Raw genomic sequence first — 15,582 nt, 5'->3', positions numbered from 1 at the left:
TAGCTTTTGGAGATGTATCTTGAAAGAAGTTGCTGTGGGCGATGTCAAAGAGGTTACTGCCTATGTTCTCCTCTAGGATTTTGATGGATTCCTGTCTCACATTGAGGTCTTTCATCCACTTTGAGTTTATCTTTGTGAATGGTGTTAGAGAATGGTCGAGTTTCATTCTTCTGCATGTGGCTGTTCAATTTTCCCAGCACCATTTATTGAAAAGACTGCCTTTTTTCCATTGCAAGTTTTTTCCTGCTTTGTCAAAGATTATTTGACCATAGAGTTGAGGGCCCATATCTGGTTCTCTATTCTGTTCCATTGGTCTATATGTCTGTTTTTGTGCCAGTACCATGCTGTCTTGGTGATCACAGCCTTGTAATACAGCTTGAAATTGGGCAACGTGATGCCCCCAGCTTTGTTTTTCTTTTTCAACATTTCCTTCCTTTGCCCTATTTTTAAAAATGTTTTTAAAGATTTATTTTTCGGGGCACCTGGGTGGCTCAGTTGGTTAAGCGACTGCCTTCGGCTCAGGTCATGATCCTGGAGTCCCAGGATCGCGTCCCACATTGGGCTCCCTGCTCAGCGGGGGGTCTGCTTCCCCCTCTGCCCTCTTCCCTCTCGTGCTCTCTGTCTCTCATTCTCTCTCTCTCAAATAAATAAATAAAATCTTTAAAAAAAAAAAAGATTTATTTTTCATTTGAAAGAGACAAAGGCGGGGAAGGGCAGAGGAAAAGAATCTTCAAGCAGACTCCCTGCTGAGCATGGAGCCTGACATAGGGTTTGCTCTCACAACCCATGAGATTGTGATGTGAGCCAAAACCAAGAGTCAGATGCCAAACTGACTGAGCCACCGAGGCGCCCCTGCCCTATTTTTGAACTGGGTTATTTGTTTTGTTGTTGTTGAGTTTTAGGAGTTCTATATATTCTGGATATTAATCCCTTCAGGTATATCACTTTCAAATATTTTCTCCCTATCTGTGGGTTATCTTTTTATTCTGTGGATAGTGTCTTTTGATGTACAAAATTTTTAAAATTTTCAGGAAGTCTAATTTCTCTGTTTTTTTCTTTTGTTACTTGTGCCAGATCATTGTTAAATCCAACGGGTGAAGATTTGTCCTATATTTCTTCTAGGAATTATATTGTTTTTGGCCTTATATATAGGTCATAGATCCACTTTGAGTTAATTTCTATATATGATAGTAGGTAAGGGTCCCATATCATTCTTTTACATGTGGATCTCCAGTTTTCCCAGCATCATTTGTGCTTTCCCCAGTGAATGGTCTTGGTAACTTTGTCAAAAATCACTTGACCACATATGCAAGGGTTTATTTCTCAGCTCTCTAATCTATTCCATTCGTCTATAAAAGTCTGTCTTTATACCACTATCCCACTGCTTTGATTACTGTAACACTGAGCAAGTTTTGAAATCAGTGAGTGATTTCAAAGTGTGAGTCCTCCAGTGTTGTTCTTTTTCAAGATTGTTTTGGCTATTTGGAGTACCTTGAGATTTCATCTGAATTCCAGGGTGGATTTTTCTATTTCTGCAATAACATTGCTGAGCTTTTGATAGAGATTGCATTGAATCTATAGATTGCTTTGGTTAATACTGACACTTTTAATAATATTAAGTCTTCCACTGTCCTATCTTCAAGTTCACTGCTTCTTTCTTCTGCCTGCTCAAATCTGCCTTTGAATCCCTCTAGTGAATTTTTCATTTCAGGTATTGTACTTTTTAGCTCCAGAATTTCTTCTTGGTTTCTTTTTAAGTCTTCTGTCTCTTTATTGATATTTCCATTTCAATCATTCATCATTTTCTTGACTTTCTCCACATCTTTCTTTAGTTCTCTGAGCACCTTTAAGATCACTGTTTTAAAATCTTTGTCTAATATATCTGCCATTTTGTCTTTTTCAGGGACAGTTCCCATTGTTTCATTTTTTTCTTTGTTTGGGCTGTACTTTCCTGTTTCTTTGTGTGCTTATGATTTTTCCCCTTGAACACTGAATATTTGAATCTAATAAATGTGGTAAATCTGGATATGAGATTCTCTCCCTTCCTCAGTATTTGTTGTATTTTTATTATTCTTTTCTCTTTCTTAATTGTTTTAGGCTCTCTCTGTGGTAAGGATCAGCCTGAAGTATAAACTTAATGTCTTTCTTAAGTCTTTTCTGAGCCTTTCCTCGGGTATGGGCAGTTACTTTTTAATTATCACCATATAGGAATTGTTTTTGCATTCAAAAACTAGTCTTCAGTGTCTGACTCCCAAAAGGGGAAGAGCAAAAAATGAGCAGGGGGAGTAAAGGTGCAGCTCTTTAAATCCCCTGGAATTTGCTTCAGCCAAAGGAGGAGGGGCTTGCAACAACAGGAGAGGTGCACCAAAGGCTGCCTACCTCTTTATTTACTAGTTGGGACACAGTCATTTCCCCAGCCCTGCCACTGCCCATCTGTTCGGTGGTGGCCACTGTTTCTCTTCTCTCTAGTAGGACCTATGTGACCAGAGAAGTGAATTCAGAAAAAGAGTGGAAACAGGATTTTCAGAAGTTATTATCCCTCTCTCCTTGCTTTAAAGACAACTGTAAGATAAAACAAAACAAAAATTCTGCATGAAGAATTTGAGGAAACATTTATGGTTTGGTTTTGTTGTTGCTGTGTTGTTATTTACCATCTCAGATTATGATCTTATGAACAAAGTAAGCAAATGACATTTAATGTGTTTTTATATTCTTAATTGACATAATAACTTCAAAATGGATCAAATAAAATGAATGTTGCATATATTACATTTTCCCAAAATTCCTCTCAAATTTTTTTCCTTAGATTCTAAATTCCTAAATTTTGGCATTTTTATTCTGCTAACCCAGATACCTAAGGGTCTTATTAGCACTGTTTTGTTCCTTTGGTTTTGAATATGCCTTTCAATTCTATGGGAGTCACATTTTTCAATCCTATTTCTGGCTACAAAGGCCACAGTATAAAGCACTATAACCTTTAAGAATTATTAGTGGTGAATTTAGATTCTCAGATAGGATTTTTATCTCTACTTTCATGATGAACCTATTAATTACTTAGAGTAAGTGACTTCAGTTTCTTGTATGACAGTTTATTTGTCTATGAATGAAACCAAATCACAGTTGTTCCCCTTTGGTACTTTACAGCTACATTTATCTATGGTGACTTTCTCAGTCATGTAACAGCTTTTTTATTTATTTTTATTTTTTTATTTTTATTTTTTTAAAGATTTTATTTATTTGCGAGAGAGAGAATGAGAGACAGAGAGCCTGAGAGGGAGGAGGGTCAGAGGGAGAAGCAGACTCCCTGCCGAGCAGGGAGCCCGATGCGGGACTTGATCCCGGGACTCCAGGACCATGACCTGAGCCGAAGGCAGTCGCTTAACCAACTGAGCCACCCAGGCGCCCCTGTAACAGCTTTTTTATAAATGTGCAAATATTTTCCATTTTGAGGGAAACAACAGTTTCTGTGTATACAAGCAATAAGGGTGATATTTTAAACAAAGGGTTCCCCTCACAATCCTACAAATATGGAAACACAATATTAATTTATTTGGTAATTAACATTTACCTGTGCCACACTGGTATTGGTTGCTCCTCCTGCCAGCTCATGTATGGCAGAAAATCTACATCTTCTTTGGCAATAAGTTCCAAAATATTTGGAATATTAGGAGAAGGTGACTCCTTACCATCCTATATTGAATCATAATTAGGTAAAAACAAAACAGACATTATCAAATTCAGTGATTACTATACATTCTAAAGCCTAGTGAATCCTTAGTTTGAAATATGTGTGGGTGTCAGATTAGATTGTTTGTCCTGGGCCACAAGGGAGGGAGAAAGAGTCTAAAAACACAAGTTTGCTCAGTTGAGTGGCTTTCCTTTTTATTGAGCTGGGTGTGGGAGCTGTGGTAAGTGCCTTCTGTGGGTTTTCCTTTTAAGCTTATGAAAGAGAAAGGGCCTCTCACAGGGTAAGGGAAGCTCAAGCCCTTTCTATTTGTTGAGGGTCTTGCATTAGTAAAAGATGAGAAACGCCAAAATACAGTAAAATCACAGTGTATTTCAGAAATACACATATAACTAAGTAATAATTTATAACATTAAAAATATAACATATGTGACCCACTTAGAGAGATGATAATGAGCCCTTCATGAACGTGAGGCCCTGGTTTGATGGTCCTCCCTGCCTCTCCCCTCCCTGCTCTTCACAAGCCATGAATGTAGATATTGTCAGTAACAGTCAGAGCAAGAGTAATTTTCTTAATATGTAAATAAAAATGAAATAACCATGAATTAACAAATACATACCCTTTTCTCAACTGCCACAAAGCTTGTAAATTGTGTTATGAGAGAGTATTCTTTACTGAGTTTAATAATCAGAGATTTTAAGATTTGCTTCTTCATCTAAAATACAATCAAACAAATGAAGTCACATCTTATTTTATTTTTCACTGTTTAGCTATGTATGACCAATAAAACAATTATTAAATAATCAACAAATGTTTTTCTATAAAATAAACCATTTTATAATTAGTATTTCAAATTAAATTGAATCAATTGCCCTGTCTAAATGTCTAGAGTAGGTGACTCAACATTCTCTGAAAAATAGGATCAAGTGACTGGCTAAGTCATATAAAAAAAATTAATATTTATATAACTCTTTATGGTTACAAAGAACTCTCACTCTCAAGTGTGGTGAGTTTCTGCATTCTTTTACAGACAGTCCATGCCTCCCATTTTAAAGATGAAGAATCCAAGGTGTGGAGATGTGGAGTGACTTGTTCAAAACCATTTGGTGGCAGGGCTGGTCAGTTGCCTCCAGAGATAAAAAGGCCCTAAGTAAGGCACCTGGGTGGCTCAGTTGGTTAAGCATCTTGGTTTCAGCTTGGGTCATGGTCCCAGGGTCCTGGGATTGAGTCTCACATTGGGCTCCCTGCTCAGTGGGGAGTCTGCTTCTCCCTCTACCCTTTCCCCAGTTTGTAATCTCTCTCTCTCTCTCAAATAAATAAATAAAATTAAAAAAAAAAAGGCCTTAAGTAAAACAGGACACAAGGCTGCTAATCCAAGGGCAGCAAAGGAGTACAATGAAAACACAAGGCCATCTATCACCTGCTGTGACCGCATTAACAGCCAGGGGAGGCATTCTGGTTCCTTCTTTCTGGGAGGGCACTGAGCACCACTGCTCCTAAGCTCATTTAAGTTCACAGCTACAGAGGCACCAGGCCATCAGGTGGGCTGGCTGAGTGGGACCCCCTGCCGGGGGCCTCATCAGGTCAGTGAAGAAGGAGCAGGGTGGGCTTTGGCTCCACTGTGTGTTTTTAGGCTGGTCACCCGCCTGTCCTGCACCTGGGCTCCTTCATCACTAAGATGAGAATACCAATGCCTACAGTGTTTGAGATCTGAGGTGATATTTATGACAGGCACTCAGCAAACATTCTCAGAGCCCTCCTCTGGCCTCTTTCTGATGAGTAAAATGATCACAGAATTCTTAGGAAACCCATGACATCTGTTCTTTCATTAATTCATTCAACAGACATTTACTGAGCACCCTGCACCCCAGGCGCAGAAAGTACAGATACAATGATGAATGCCCCCATACCATGTTTCTCCATCCAACTATCCTCACTTTACATTTCCATGGATAAATCAATTTAAGAAGGATGAAGAACAATGAAAAGAGCAAACCTCATGATTTGTTTCATTTTCATGGAGAATGCCATCTTCATAATCTCGGATCAGAGCTCGTGCTGTCAGCTTGTGGATCATCTGTGTTTAAGCAGCAAAGGGGAAAAAAGATTCAATGGCTTCTAATTAAAGTCTTACTTAGAAAACCACTGTTAAAATTGAGGTATAATAGTACATACAATAAAATTCACCCCTTTTACGTGTTTAGTTTGATGAGTTGTAACAAATGTATACAGTTGTGTGACCACCACTGAAATAAAGATACAGAAGAGTTCCTTCACTTTCAAAAGTGAAGGGCACTCCTCATGCCCCTTGCTGTCACCTCCAGCCCCTGGCACCCACTCATCTGTTTTCTATGCCTACAGTTTTGCTTCTTCTATAAAAGGGCATTTTTGTCAATTCAATTTATTTCAAAAATTTTAAACTGTTCTTCTACTGTAGGAAGAGTCAGCTTAGTGTTGTGATGCCTAACTGTGAATGTGACCTCCACTCTGAAGGGCAGGGGCAGCAAAACATGCCCTGGGAAGTGCAAGGTGAAGGACTGCCCCCTTCCTCTCCAATGACTAACAAACACAACCGATTTTAATAGCAATGTCTGCTTACAATGATATTTCTAACTCTTGTAATTTTGTTATCAATAAGGCCACAATTCACAGAGGAAGTACAACTATAAAAACTGCAATTTTATGGAAAATGACCTCTTCCTAGGTAAAATCCTTTTACTTATTAATTTCCCCCTTAGATTCAATTTTTAAAACAATATGAAGATTCCCTTAAGTTCTAGACATATATCACTGGCAAATAGTAAGTTATAATTATTGATTCAGGGCCAAAAAGTAAGCCATATTTTATTAGAAAAAAGAAAAACAAAAAATCTGCAATGTCTGGGAAATAGTTTATCTGGCCATGCAAATACTCCCATGAATAAAGCTACATATATATAGTATAGATAGGTTAGGGACTTTCCAGGTCTGACTCTAATAGATTAAGTACTAATGCAAATACTACAAATTTTTTGGTGATAATTAATTTGCTTTTAATCCAAAAGTAGAAATAACAAAGACATTCTCAGTATATGTTTACTCTTAGTTCAGTACTGTTATACCTAATATTTCAAAATAACACAGGTTGATCTGTGGCCCTTAATTTTTATCATGTCACAAACAACTTCGAGAACCTCCCTAAAAAATGTTCACATATAAAATACCAAATTTAATTGCAGTTAGTCATATCCACTGATGCCCATATGGATACACCTAGACCCAAGAACACCAGAAGAACTGTTGCATCAGAAACTGAATGAAAGTGTCCTCGTTTGTACAGATAACAATCCTCCATATCATATTGTGTACTGAAGTGTCAGAACAGAAAAACAAGAACAACAAAGGAAGTACATGGAGCATTAGATATGAAAATATAAAATTATTACAACTTTCAAAGAGTGAGTTCATAGTTAAAGTTTTGAATCTTACAGTTCCAGTTGTCTTCTGAAGTTCGGTAGTTGATACTACTGTAGAAAATTCTTTCTCTTGAATCAATGCACAAAGAGTTGCCTGAAATGGGGGTGGGGTGGGGTGGAATCCCTTATTAGCTTTTTCACTCCATAGTGTCTCAGTTAGTTTCACTGTGATTTTCTCTTTCCTTTTAATGGAAATTAAAAGGCTCCCCAGTATCCCTAGTTAAATAACCATTAGGTTTCCAGAAGGAGAAAATTTGCCAGCATATTATGATTTGAGGGGGGAGAGGGAAGAAAAGAGAAAGAAAAGAAAAAGAAAACTGTTGGCAACATACGTAGCTCTTCCCATAGTAAAACAAGCTCTGTGGTTCCTTACCTGTGTACAATGAGGAATAAATCCATAGACAAGGAGTCGCTCATTGTGGAACAAGGACTGCACCTGGGCTGGAGCCAGCAGAGGCTCAGGTGCATCTGTACTTAGTTGCTGCCATTTGACGGAGACAGAGTGGCAACTTGGAGAATGTAACCTAGTCATTTGGTCTTCTATCTATAAGAGATAAATTATTTCTCTTTCAATGTTATGTCCAGAAAATAGTTACTTAACACTGAAAATAATTTTACATTCTATCTTTTGGGATTTGTAGCTCTTTGCTTTTGTTTTTGTTTTTCTCCTTCCTGCTCAGGGTACTTTTTCAAAAAGATTTTAAATAGAATTCTTAATAATAGCATTGGCACATAATTTAATACGTAAGACATCCCCATATTCCATTAGTTAATTACTAATATACAACTCTGACAGGGAGTAGATTCCAGTTATAAAAATTAATCCTATAAAGGACTTGAATAGACATTTCTCCAAAGAAGATATATAAATGGCCAATGAACACATGAAAAGATATTCAACATTACTAGTCATTAGGGAAATGCAAATCAGAACCCCAATGGGACACCCTATGATGGTTATTATAAAACAAAAACCCAAACCAGAAAACAAGTGCTATCAATTATGTAGAAAAATTGGAACCCTAGTACATTGCTCATGGGAATGTAAAATGGTGCAGCCACTGTGAACAACAGTATAACAGTTCCTAAAAAACTAAACACAGAATTGCCATATGATCCAGAAATTCCACTTCTGTTATATACCTAAAATAACTGAAATCAGACCTGAATACTTGCTTATATGCCAATACATGATCATAGCAGCATAATTCACAACCACTAAAAGGTAGAAACGACCCAAATATCTATCAACAAATGAATGGATAAACAAAATGTGGTATGTGAATACAATGAAATATTATTCAGCCTTTAAAAAGGAAGAAAATTCTGACACCTGCCACAACATGGATAGACCTTGAAAACATTATACCAAATGAAACAAGACAGGCACAAAAGGACACATATTGTATGATTCTGCTTTCATGAAGTATCTAAAGTAGTCAAATTCATAGAGACAGAAAGTAGAATGGTAGTTGCCAGGGACTGGGGAGAGGGTGGAATGGGGAGTTGTTGTTTAATGAGTAGAGTTCCTGTTTGGGATGATGCAAGGTTCTGGAGATGGATGGTGGTGATGACTGCACAACATTGCGAATGTACCTTTAAATATTATTATTTTTTTAAGATTTTATTCATTTATGACAGAGAGAGCACGAGTAGGAGGTAGGGGCAGTGGGAGAGGGAGAAGCAGACTCCCCACCATGCAGGGAGCTTGATGCAGGGCTCGATCCCAGGACCCTGGGATCATGACCTGAGCCAAAGGCAGATGCCCAACTGACTGAGCCACCCAGGCTCCCCTAATGCACCTTAATGCCACTGAATGTCACTTACAAATAGTTAAAATGGTAAATTTTATGCATATTTTGCCACAATAGCATATTAACTCTAACATGTATAATACTTCACTTTTAAAAAACCCCTCCATGACACTTTATAAAGAAGAAATCAAACTATTAGCTAGGAGAATGACCCAATTAAGGAGAATGTGTTCCTGCTAGGTGCGAGACAGACAGTAACTAAGTAACTATGCTTTCGGTACCTTTGTCCGATTTTCCTAGGTCCCCTTCCCACTAATGAAAATGCAGAAGTTACTGGCACTAGATGTGCAAGAAGATAATATTTCCACATATAAGCATGAAACTAGAAATAAGATGTTTGAAAAACGTACCTGTTTTTTCCAACTATGTTTGGATTTTGAGTTAAAATACTCAAATACTCCAGCACCGTACTGGGACAAAGTCCTTAAGATATGACGATTTGCTGTAGAACTGATCACATTTTACATGTTTTAATTTTCAAGAAATTTTAGAAACATTTTTGAATTTCATGTAGTTAACAATGTTGACATAGCTCGAAACTCAATAGAAGAGACAGTACATGCAGAACTCTCTGTAGTTGAGGTTAAAGAGATAAAACTCAGGACGGACAGTATAAAACATCTGAAGGTTTGGGTAATTTAAGCTCCCACATATCAGAGAACTCATTTCTTTTTCACAATAGAAAAAAAAGAGCAGAAATTCTTGACTCCTGGCTTACCAAAGGACGGAGTAGATGATTCCGAAAAACCTCCAAAAAGTTACCAGAATACTGAAAAAAATATCAACCTACTTTCAATGAGTGTCAGTTACCCAAATTTGATCCCAAAGGCCAAGAACTGGCAGAGTTAATAAACTGAAAATATGTGCATCTAGATAGCAAAGGGGATAAAGAAGCCTCTTTCTAGCAAAGATAAGCTTTGCTACTTAAATGACAAGGTCCTATTGAATTTCTCTCAATAATTCTAAACCTATTAAGAAAGCCTTTCTTAGAGAGGATCCTCCTGAAATAGTAAAGACACAATTATTTTTCAGGAAAAGAGCTTAAGAAAGTTATTTCTGAAAATTTCTTAGCCTATTGATTAAAGATTGGATTTGTCTTTAGTCTTCACAATAAATTGGTGGTGATTACAACACCAATTAGATAATCCCCCTAAGCTGGAGTTTGTATTTTATCGATTTCATCGGCTACTGAGGCTGCTTGGAATCTATTCTTGCTCCTGCTGTGTGGAGCTAAGAGGAGAGTTTGTGACAACAGGCAGGATAGGCTCTACCCCTGGAGAACTCACATATTGCTAGAGTTTGTGAATACAAATGAGCATGTATAAAATGAGGCAGAAACATTTAGAAAGATCCTAAAACCTGACAGAAAATCAGTAAAAATTTCAGCTCCCTCAGGCTGGGTCGTGTCAAAGCACAAAGTCATCCCCCAAAGGAGGTTCATGTCCATTCACCCCCATCACAGTACCCCTCTTATTTCCTTCCTGGCACTTAGCAAAACCCATCTCCCCTTTCAGCTTATTGGATTGCTTGCGGCCTGTCTCCCTATACACAGCACCGTGGTCCAGCACCAAGGAGTGTCTGTTTCATGACAGGCTCTCACCAAAGAAGGAATCAACAGGGCCCAGGATCTTCTGCACTGAGGTCAATCCATAACCCTGGCACAGCCTCTGATACTTGGTCAGGGGAGCAGGGGGGTGTTGCTGTGACCAGGAAGATAGAACAGGGCACTGACTCAGGCAGGGAGGGGGCCACATCCCTGCAGCAGGGTAGGGCCAGCCACCCCATGTCCACAAGTTAATCAGGTAAAGCCCATTTAGGAGCAATTCCTGGGGGAGTCCATTGTGGGCTGGATAAATTTCCTGGTTGGTCTGTGGTGTCCTGTTAGGCCTCAGATTAGAGAAGAGGACCAGGAGCTATTACTGAGGAGGGGCAGAGAGAGGGAAAGAGCCCTCTGGGCAGGCAGGTCTGGCTTGGGTACAGCAGGGAGGGCCCTCAAGGGGTGTGGAGGGTCCCAGCTCCTGTAGCTCATAGCTGAGGCCTGAAAAGAACCCTTAGCCCAGGGCAGCACAGTGGTCCCAGAGACACCAATAGCTACCACTCCCACCTCTACCCATACACCCATGTTGAGGGGCTGCCCTGCTCCATGCACTGCCTCAGAATAGGGAGCCCTGGTTATCACTTGCCAGGATGGTGACTATTTAGGGGAGAGTCCAGGGAGCCGAGGGTGCAGGCATGCTCTGTGCAAATACCAGTCTGGCCCCTTCTGTTTGGTGTTTTCCTTATGTTTACACCATATGCCTCAGTTCAATCCAAAGAAGCTAACTATAACTGGGTAGGGTGTTCATTCCAACAATCATGGGAGCCTAGCCTCCTGAGAGAAAGATCCTATGTCCATCACAGGGTTTGAAAATGCAAATGTGCCCAGCCACCAGAAAGATGTGAAGGAGCTAGGAGCCTGGGTGGGGCCCGCCCAAAGCAGTGGCCCTTAGCCCTGGTCAGGAACTGCCAGGGAAGGGGGTGTGCCTGGCATTGCCAGATCTTTAGGCTTCTCAGGATAGGTTGGAAGTTTGGATTTTTAAGCAAAAAAAAAAAAAATCTAACATGGATTTGGTGCTTGCCAAGTGTTCTTAAGTACTTTTTTTTTTCCTAGCAGTGCTGGGTGTGGTCTTCCTTACACCACATTTCCCTCACCCCACTGCAGGGCTGGGACTTAAGTACTTTTTATATATGAGCTCATTTAATCCTCAGAGCAAACCTATTAATCCTATTATATTTTCATTATCATCTTCATTTTATAGACAGGAGGTTAAACAACTTGCCCAGAGCTCTGTAACTCTATGCTAAACTGCTTCCATAGACTGTTGCCAACTTCAGAACTTCTAAAAATCCTGTGCAGGCCAACAAAGAAAACCTACCCACAGGCTGCCTTTTTCCCCCACAGTGTTCACTGTCTGACTAGATCTCTTGCACTTACCCGATACCACAGGAGAACAGCCTGGTGTGCCGGACATTTCTTTTCACAAGCTGCAATGTCAGGCTCTCATTCTGGAGGTGGCCATCAGATATAAGGAGAATGCTCCGTAAGCCTTGAGAAGGGTACAGTAGATTTAAATATCGGAGCGTTTTCCAGAAGTCTGTATTTCCCATGGTAGGTGTAGCAGACTGGAGGAAATGAAGTGAAAGGTTATTCATTCCTTTTGGGTAGAGTCACCATTACCTGTAATCATTTACTGAAGCATGTCTCAATGATGGTTTAGAGATATCATCACTGAAAAGATTTTTTTTTAATTACACATTTGTGGAACAACTATGCTTATATCCTGTTAGTTTATTTCACATCACACAGTAACTATAATATTATCGGTTAACACCTATTTGATTTTTTTATGGTTTTCCTGGGTTTGCTGGCCTGGAATGAGATGGCAACTAGTCATTCTCAGCATGTGCCATTTTAAGAAAAAGAAAAAAAAGAAACAGAAGAAAACATTCCAACACTGTTGATGCCGGTTGTATTTAGGTGGCAGAACTGTGGGTGATTTTTTTTCTTTCTACCCTTCTTAATTTCTAATTTTTCTTTAATGAGTTTATATCGCTTTTATTAATAATAATGATAATAAAAGGGCCCCATTGACATACAAAAACTGAAGGACTAGGGGTGTTCTATTAGTGGTCTTGGGGAGAATAAGTCCAGACAATACCATTAAAACTTGATAGGAAAAGACCCAAGAGATGAAGGAAGGTTCTTTTACTCACCATAATGAACTCTGTTGGTGTATTATTGCTTGTGATGTACTTAGGATATGAAAATAATTCCTTGTAACCTGTGTGATAAGATTGGCGTGAGGTGCAGCTATTAAATATTCACTTTATTGACCACTAACAATCATGTTTGATAGTTTAACATATTAAAAAAACACTTCACCACAGTATTCCTTTAAATAATTAGTGCATTGAAACTATGCACTTTACTGTGTAAAATGTTCTGAGTAAAATTACATGTGTACACCTTTGTTCTGTAGCGGATCGCTCATGCAAAGTAAGATGTGGGGTGTCACAGTAGCACAGACCGCCTGGCCACCGGAGGGACACATTCTCTTTCCAGGCGCTTGGTACCCCAGCCTTACTTGACCTCTGCCTCCGACAGCAGCAGACCCTAGCTCCTTCGTAAAAGGGCTCAGTCTTCTGCTGAATGGCACAGAAGAATCAATAGGACACGACTGTCCCCTCATTCTACTCCGTTCCTTCTCTCATTCCTAAAGTATCTTCTTCTGGTGGCTGAGATGTCCCCGGGCCCTCACCTGGAGGATGGTATTACTTTTCCTCTAAAAGGGCTGATCTGATGCTTCCTGAAACCTTATAGATTTTCTACTACTGTGCTGATTTCAGGTGTTCTGTCCATATCCTTGGGACCCTCATACATGTTAAACCAAGGGTCTTGCATTTGGTTCAGCTGGTGGTAACCTAGTAATACTTATACAGCACTTGCTCTATAACAGGCACTGTTCTAAATCCTTTACATGCACCAGCTCAGTCCTTACAACAACACTATGAGGTAGGAACTCTTACTCTTATATTACAGATGAGGAAAAGTTCAATTTGCCCAAGGTGACATCTAGAGCTAGTAAGTGGTAGAGCTGGAATCTGAGTCTAGGGACCTAGCTCGAGTGTTCTGGTTCTTGAACTCCATGCTATGCTACCTCTTACTCCACAGATGAGGTCAGGGTACGAATAGCCATCAGCTCTACACTAATATGAAGGAGGAAGCACACTTTGGACTGGGGCCGAAGAGCGCTCACCTGTGCCAAACTTGACAATGTTGATCTTTTGCTTCCTACCCATCAAGGACAGAGCATATAAGGCAATTTGCTTGGCTTGCAAGAATGTTGCACCCTCCATGGAATTGGAGCAATCGAGACAAATAATCACTTCACTGTTCTCGGCTAGGTCAGAGAGTGTGATATCGAGATCGGGTTGAAAAACAAGCATGCAGGCCTAAAAAAAGAAAAAAGGTGCTGGGTTGATGTTTATCATAACTTAACCTGGTCTGGCTTGTTAATATTGGTATAGGCGTGCCTCTGAGATACTGCTGGTTCAGTTCCAGACCACCACAGTAAAGCAGCTATTGCAAAAAAAGTGAGTTAAATAAATTTTTTGGATTCCCAGAACACATAAAAGTTATGTTTACACTATACTGTAGTCTATTACATGTGCGATAGCATTTTATCTAAAAAAATGTACATACCTCAATTAAAAAATGCCTTGCTGCTAAAAAATGCTAATCATCACCCGAGCTTTCAGTAAGTCATAATGTTTTTGCTGGTGGGGGGGGGTCCCACCTTGATGCTGACGGCTGCTGCCTGATCAGGGTGGTGGTTGCTGAAGGCTGGGGTGGCTGCAGCAGTTTCTTAAAATAAGACAACACTAAAGTTTGCCACATCAATTGACTCTTCCTTTCACAAACAATTTCTCTGTAGCATGTGATGCTGTTTGATAGCGTTTCACTCACAGTAGAGCTTCTTTCAAAATTGAAGTCGTTCCTCTCAAACCCTGCTGTTGCTTTGTCAAGTAAGTCTATGTAACAGTCTTTAGAACCCTTTGTTGTTATTTCAACAGTCTTCAACAGAATTACCAAAATGTGACACAGAGACATGAGGTGAGAAAATGCCATTGGAAAAATGGCACCAAAGGACTTGCCACAGACTTTCAATTTGTAAAAAACATAGTACCTGTAAAGCATGATACAACATAGCACAATAAAACAAGTATGCTTATACTACTTTATGTGCCAAAAGACAACAAAATTTGAATCCAAAACCTACCCACACAATCTTTCTAAATGATGGACATGTAACTGGGCTAGAGTAACAGAGAATAAAGAGTGGCCCACTAAAAACTGATGAAACCCCCCTAGGCTCAGGCACACTGCTTCTCTCTAGATCTCAGACTCTAATGGGAATGTGTCACTTGCCAGTGTGTTCCAGATATTGGCCTATAGTTTTCTTATAGTATCCTACAATTTGCCTGAATTTGTTTATTAGTTCTAACAGTTTTTTAGTGGAGTCTTTAGGGTTTTCTATATATGAGATCATGTTATCTGCAAACCGAGATGATTTCACTTTTTCCTTTCCATTTGCATGCCTTTCATTTCTTTTTCTTGCCTAATTGTTTTAGCTAGGACTTCCAGTACTACAGTGAATAGGAATGGTGAGAGTGGGCACTCTTACTTCTGATTTTAGAGAAAAAGCTCTATTTTTCACCATTGAGTATGATGTTAGCTGTGGGTTTGTCATATATGGCCTTTATTATGCTGAGGCATGTTCCCTTTCTACTCAGTTTGTTCAGAGCTTTCATCATGAAAGGGTGTTGAATTTTTCAAACAGTTCTTCTGCATCTATTGACAGGATATTTTATTTTATTTTTTCCTGATGTATACTTGACACACAATGTTATATTACTTTCCTGTGTACAGTACGGCAATTTGACAAGTTTATTTGTTATGCTGTGCTCACCACAAGTATAGCTACCATCTGTCACCACATGCTATTACAATAGAATTGACTATACTCTCTATGCTGTACCTTTTATTCCCATGGCTCATTCATTCCACAACTAGAAGCTTGTGTTTCT

The 15,582-nt window shown here is 39.3% G+C and overlaps 1 protein-coding gene across 1 annotated transcript in view; it reads right to left on the bottom strand.

The window, feature by feature from the left end:
* Positions 1 to 15,582, bottom strand: part of PARP4 (poly(ADP-ribose) polymerase family member 4) — a 104,047-nt gene that overhangs the window by 33,395 nt on the left and 55,070 nt on the right. Inside the window, 10 exon segments of the mRNA XM_081814698.1 lie at positions 3,569 to 3,588; positions 3,591 to 3,690; positions 4,306 to 4,401; positions 5,683 to 5,763; positions 7,155 to 7,235; positions 7,515 to 7,685; positions 9,306 to 9,405; positions 11,930 to 12,117; positions 12,709 to 12,776; positions 13,752 to 13,947. Coding sequence (XP_081670824.1) covers positions 3,569 to 3,588; positions 3,591 to 3,690; positions 4,306 to 4,401; positions 5,683 to 5,763; positions 7,155 to 7,235; positions 7,515 to 7,685; positions 9,306 to 9,405; positions 11,930 to 12,117; positions 12,709 to 12,776; positions 13,752 to 13,947 — 1,101 coding nt within the window.

Source organism: Leptonychotes weddellii, chromosome 3 (assembly GCF_054177405.1).
Source record: "Leptonychotes weddellii isolate Sample4059 chromosome 3, ASM5417740v2, whole genome shotgun sequence".
Taxonomy (NCBI): Eukaryota; Metazoa; Chordata; class Mammalia; order Carnivora; family Phocidae; genus Leptonychotes; species Leptonychotes weddellii.
This window is presented reverse-complemented; position numbering and strand designations above follow the sequence as displayed.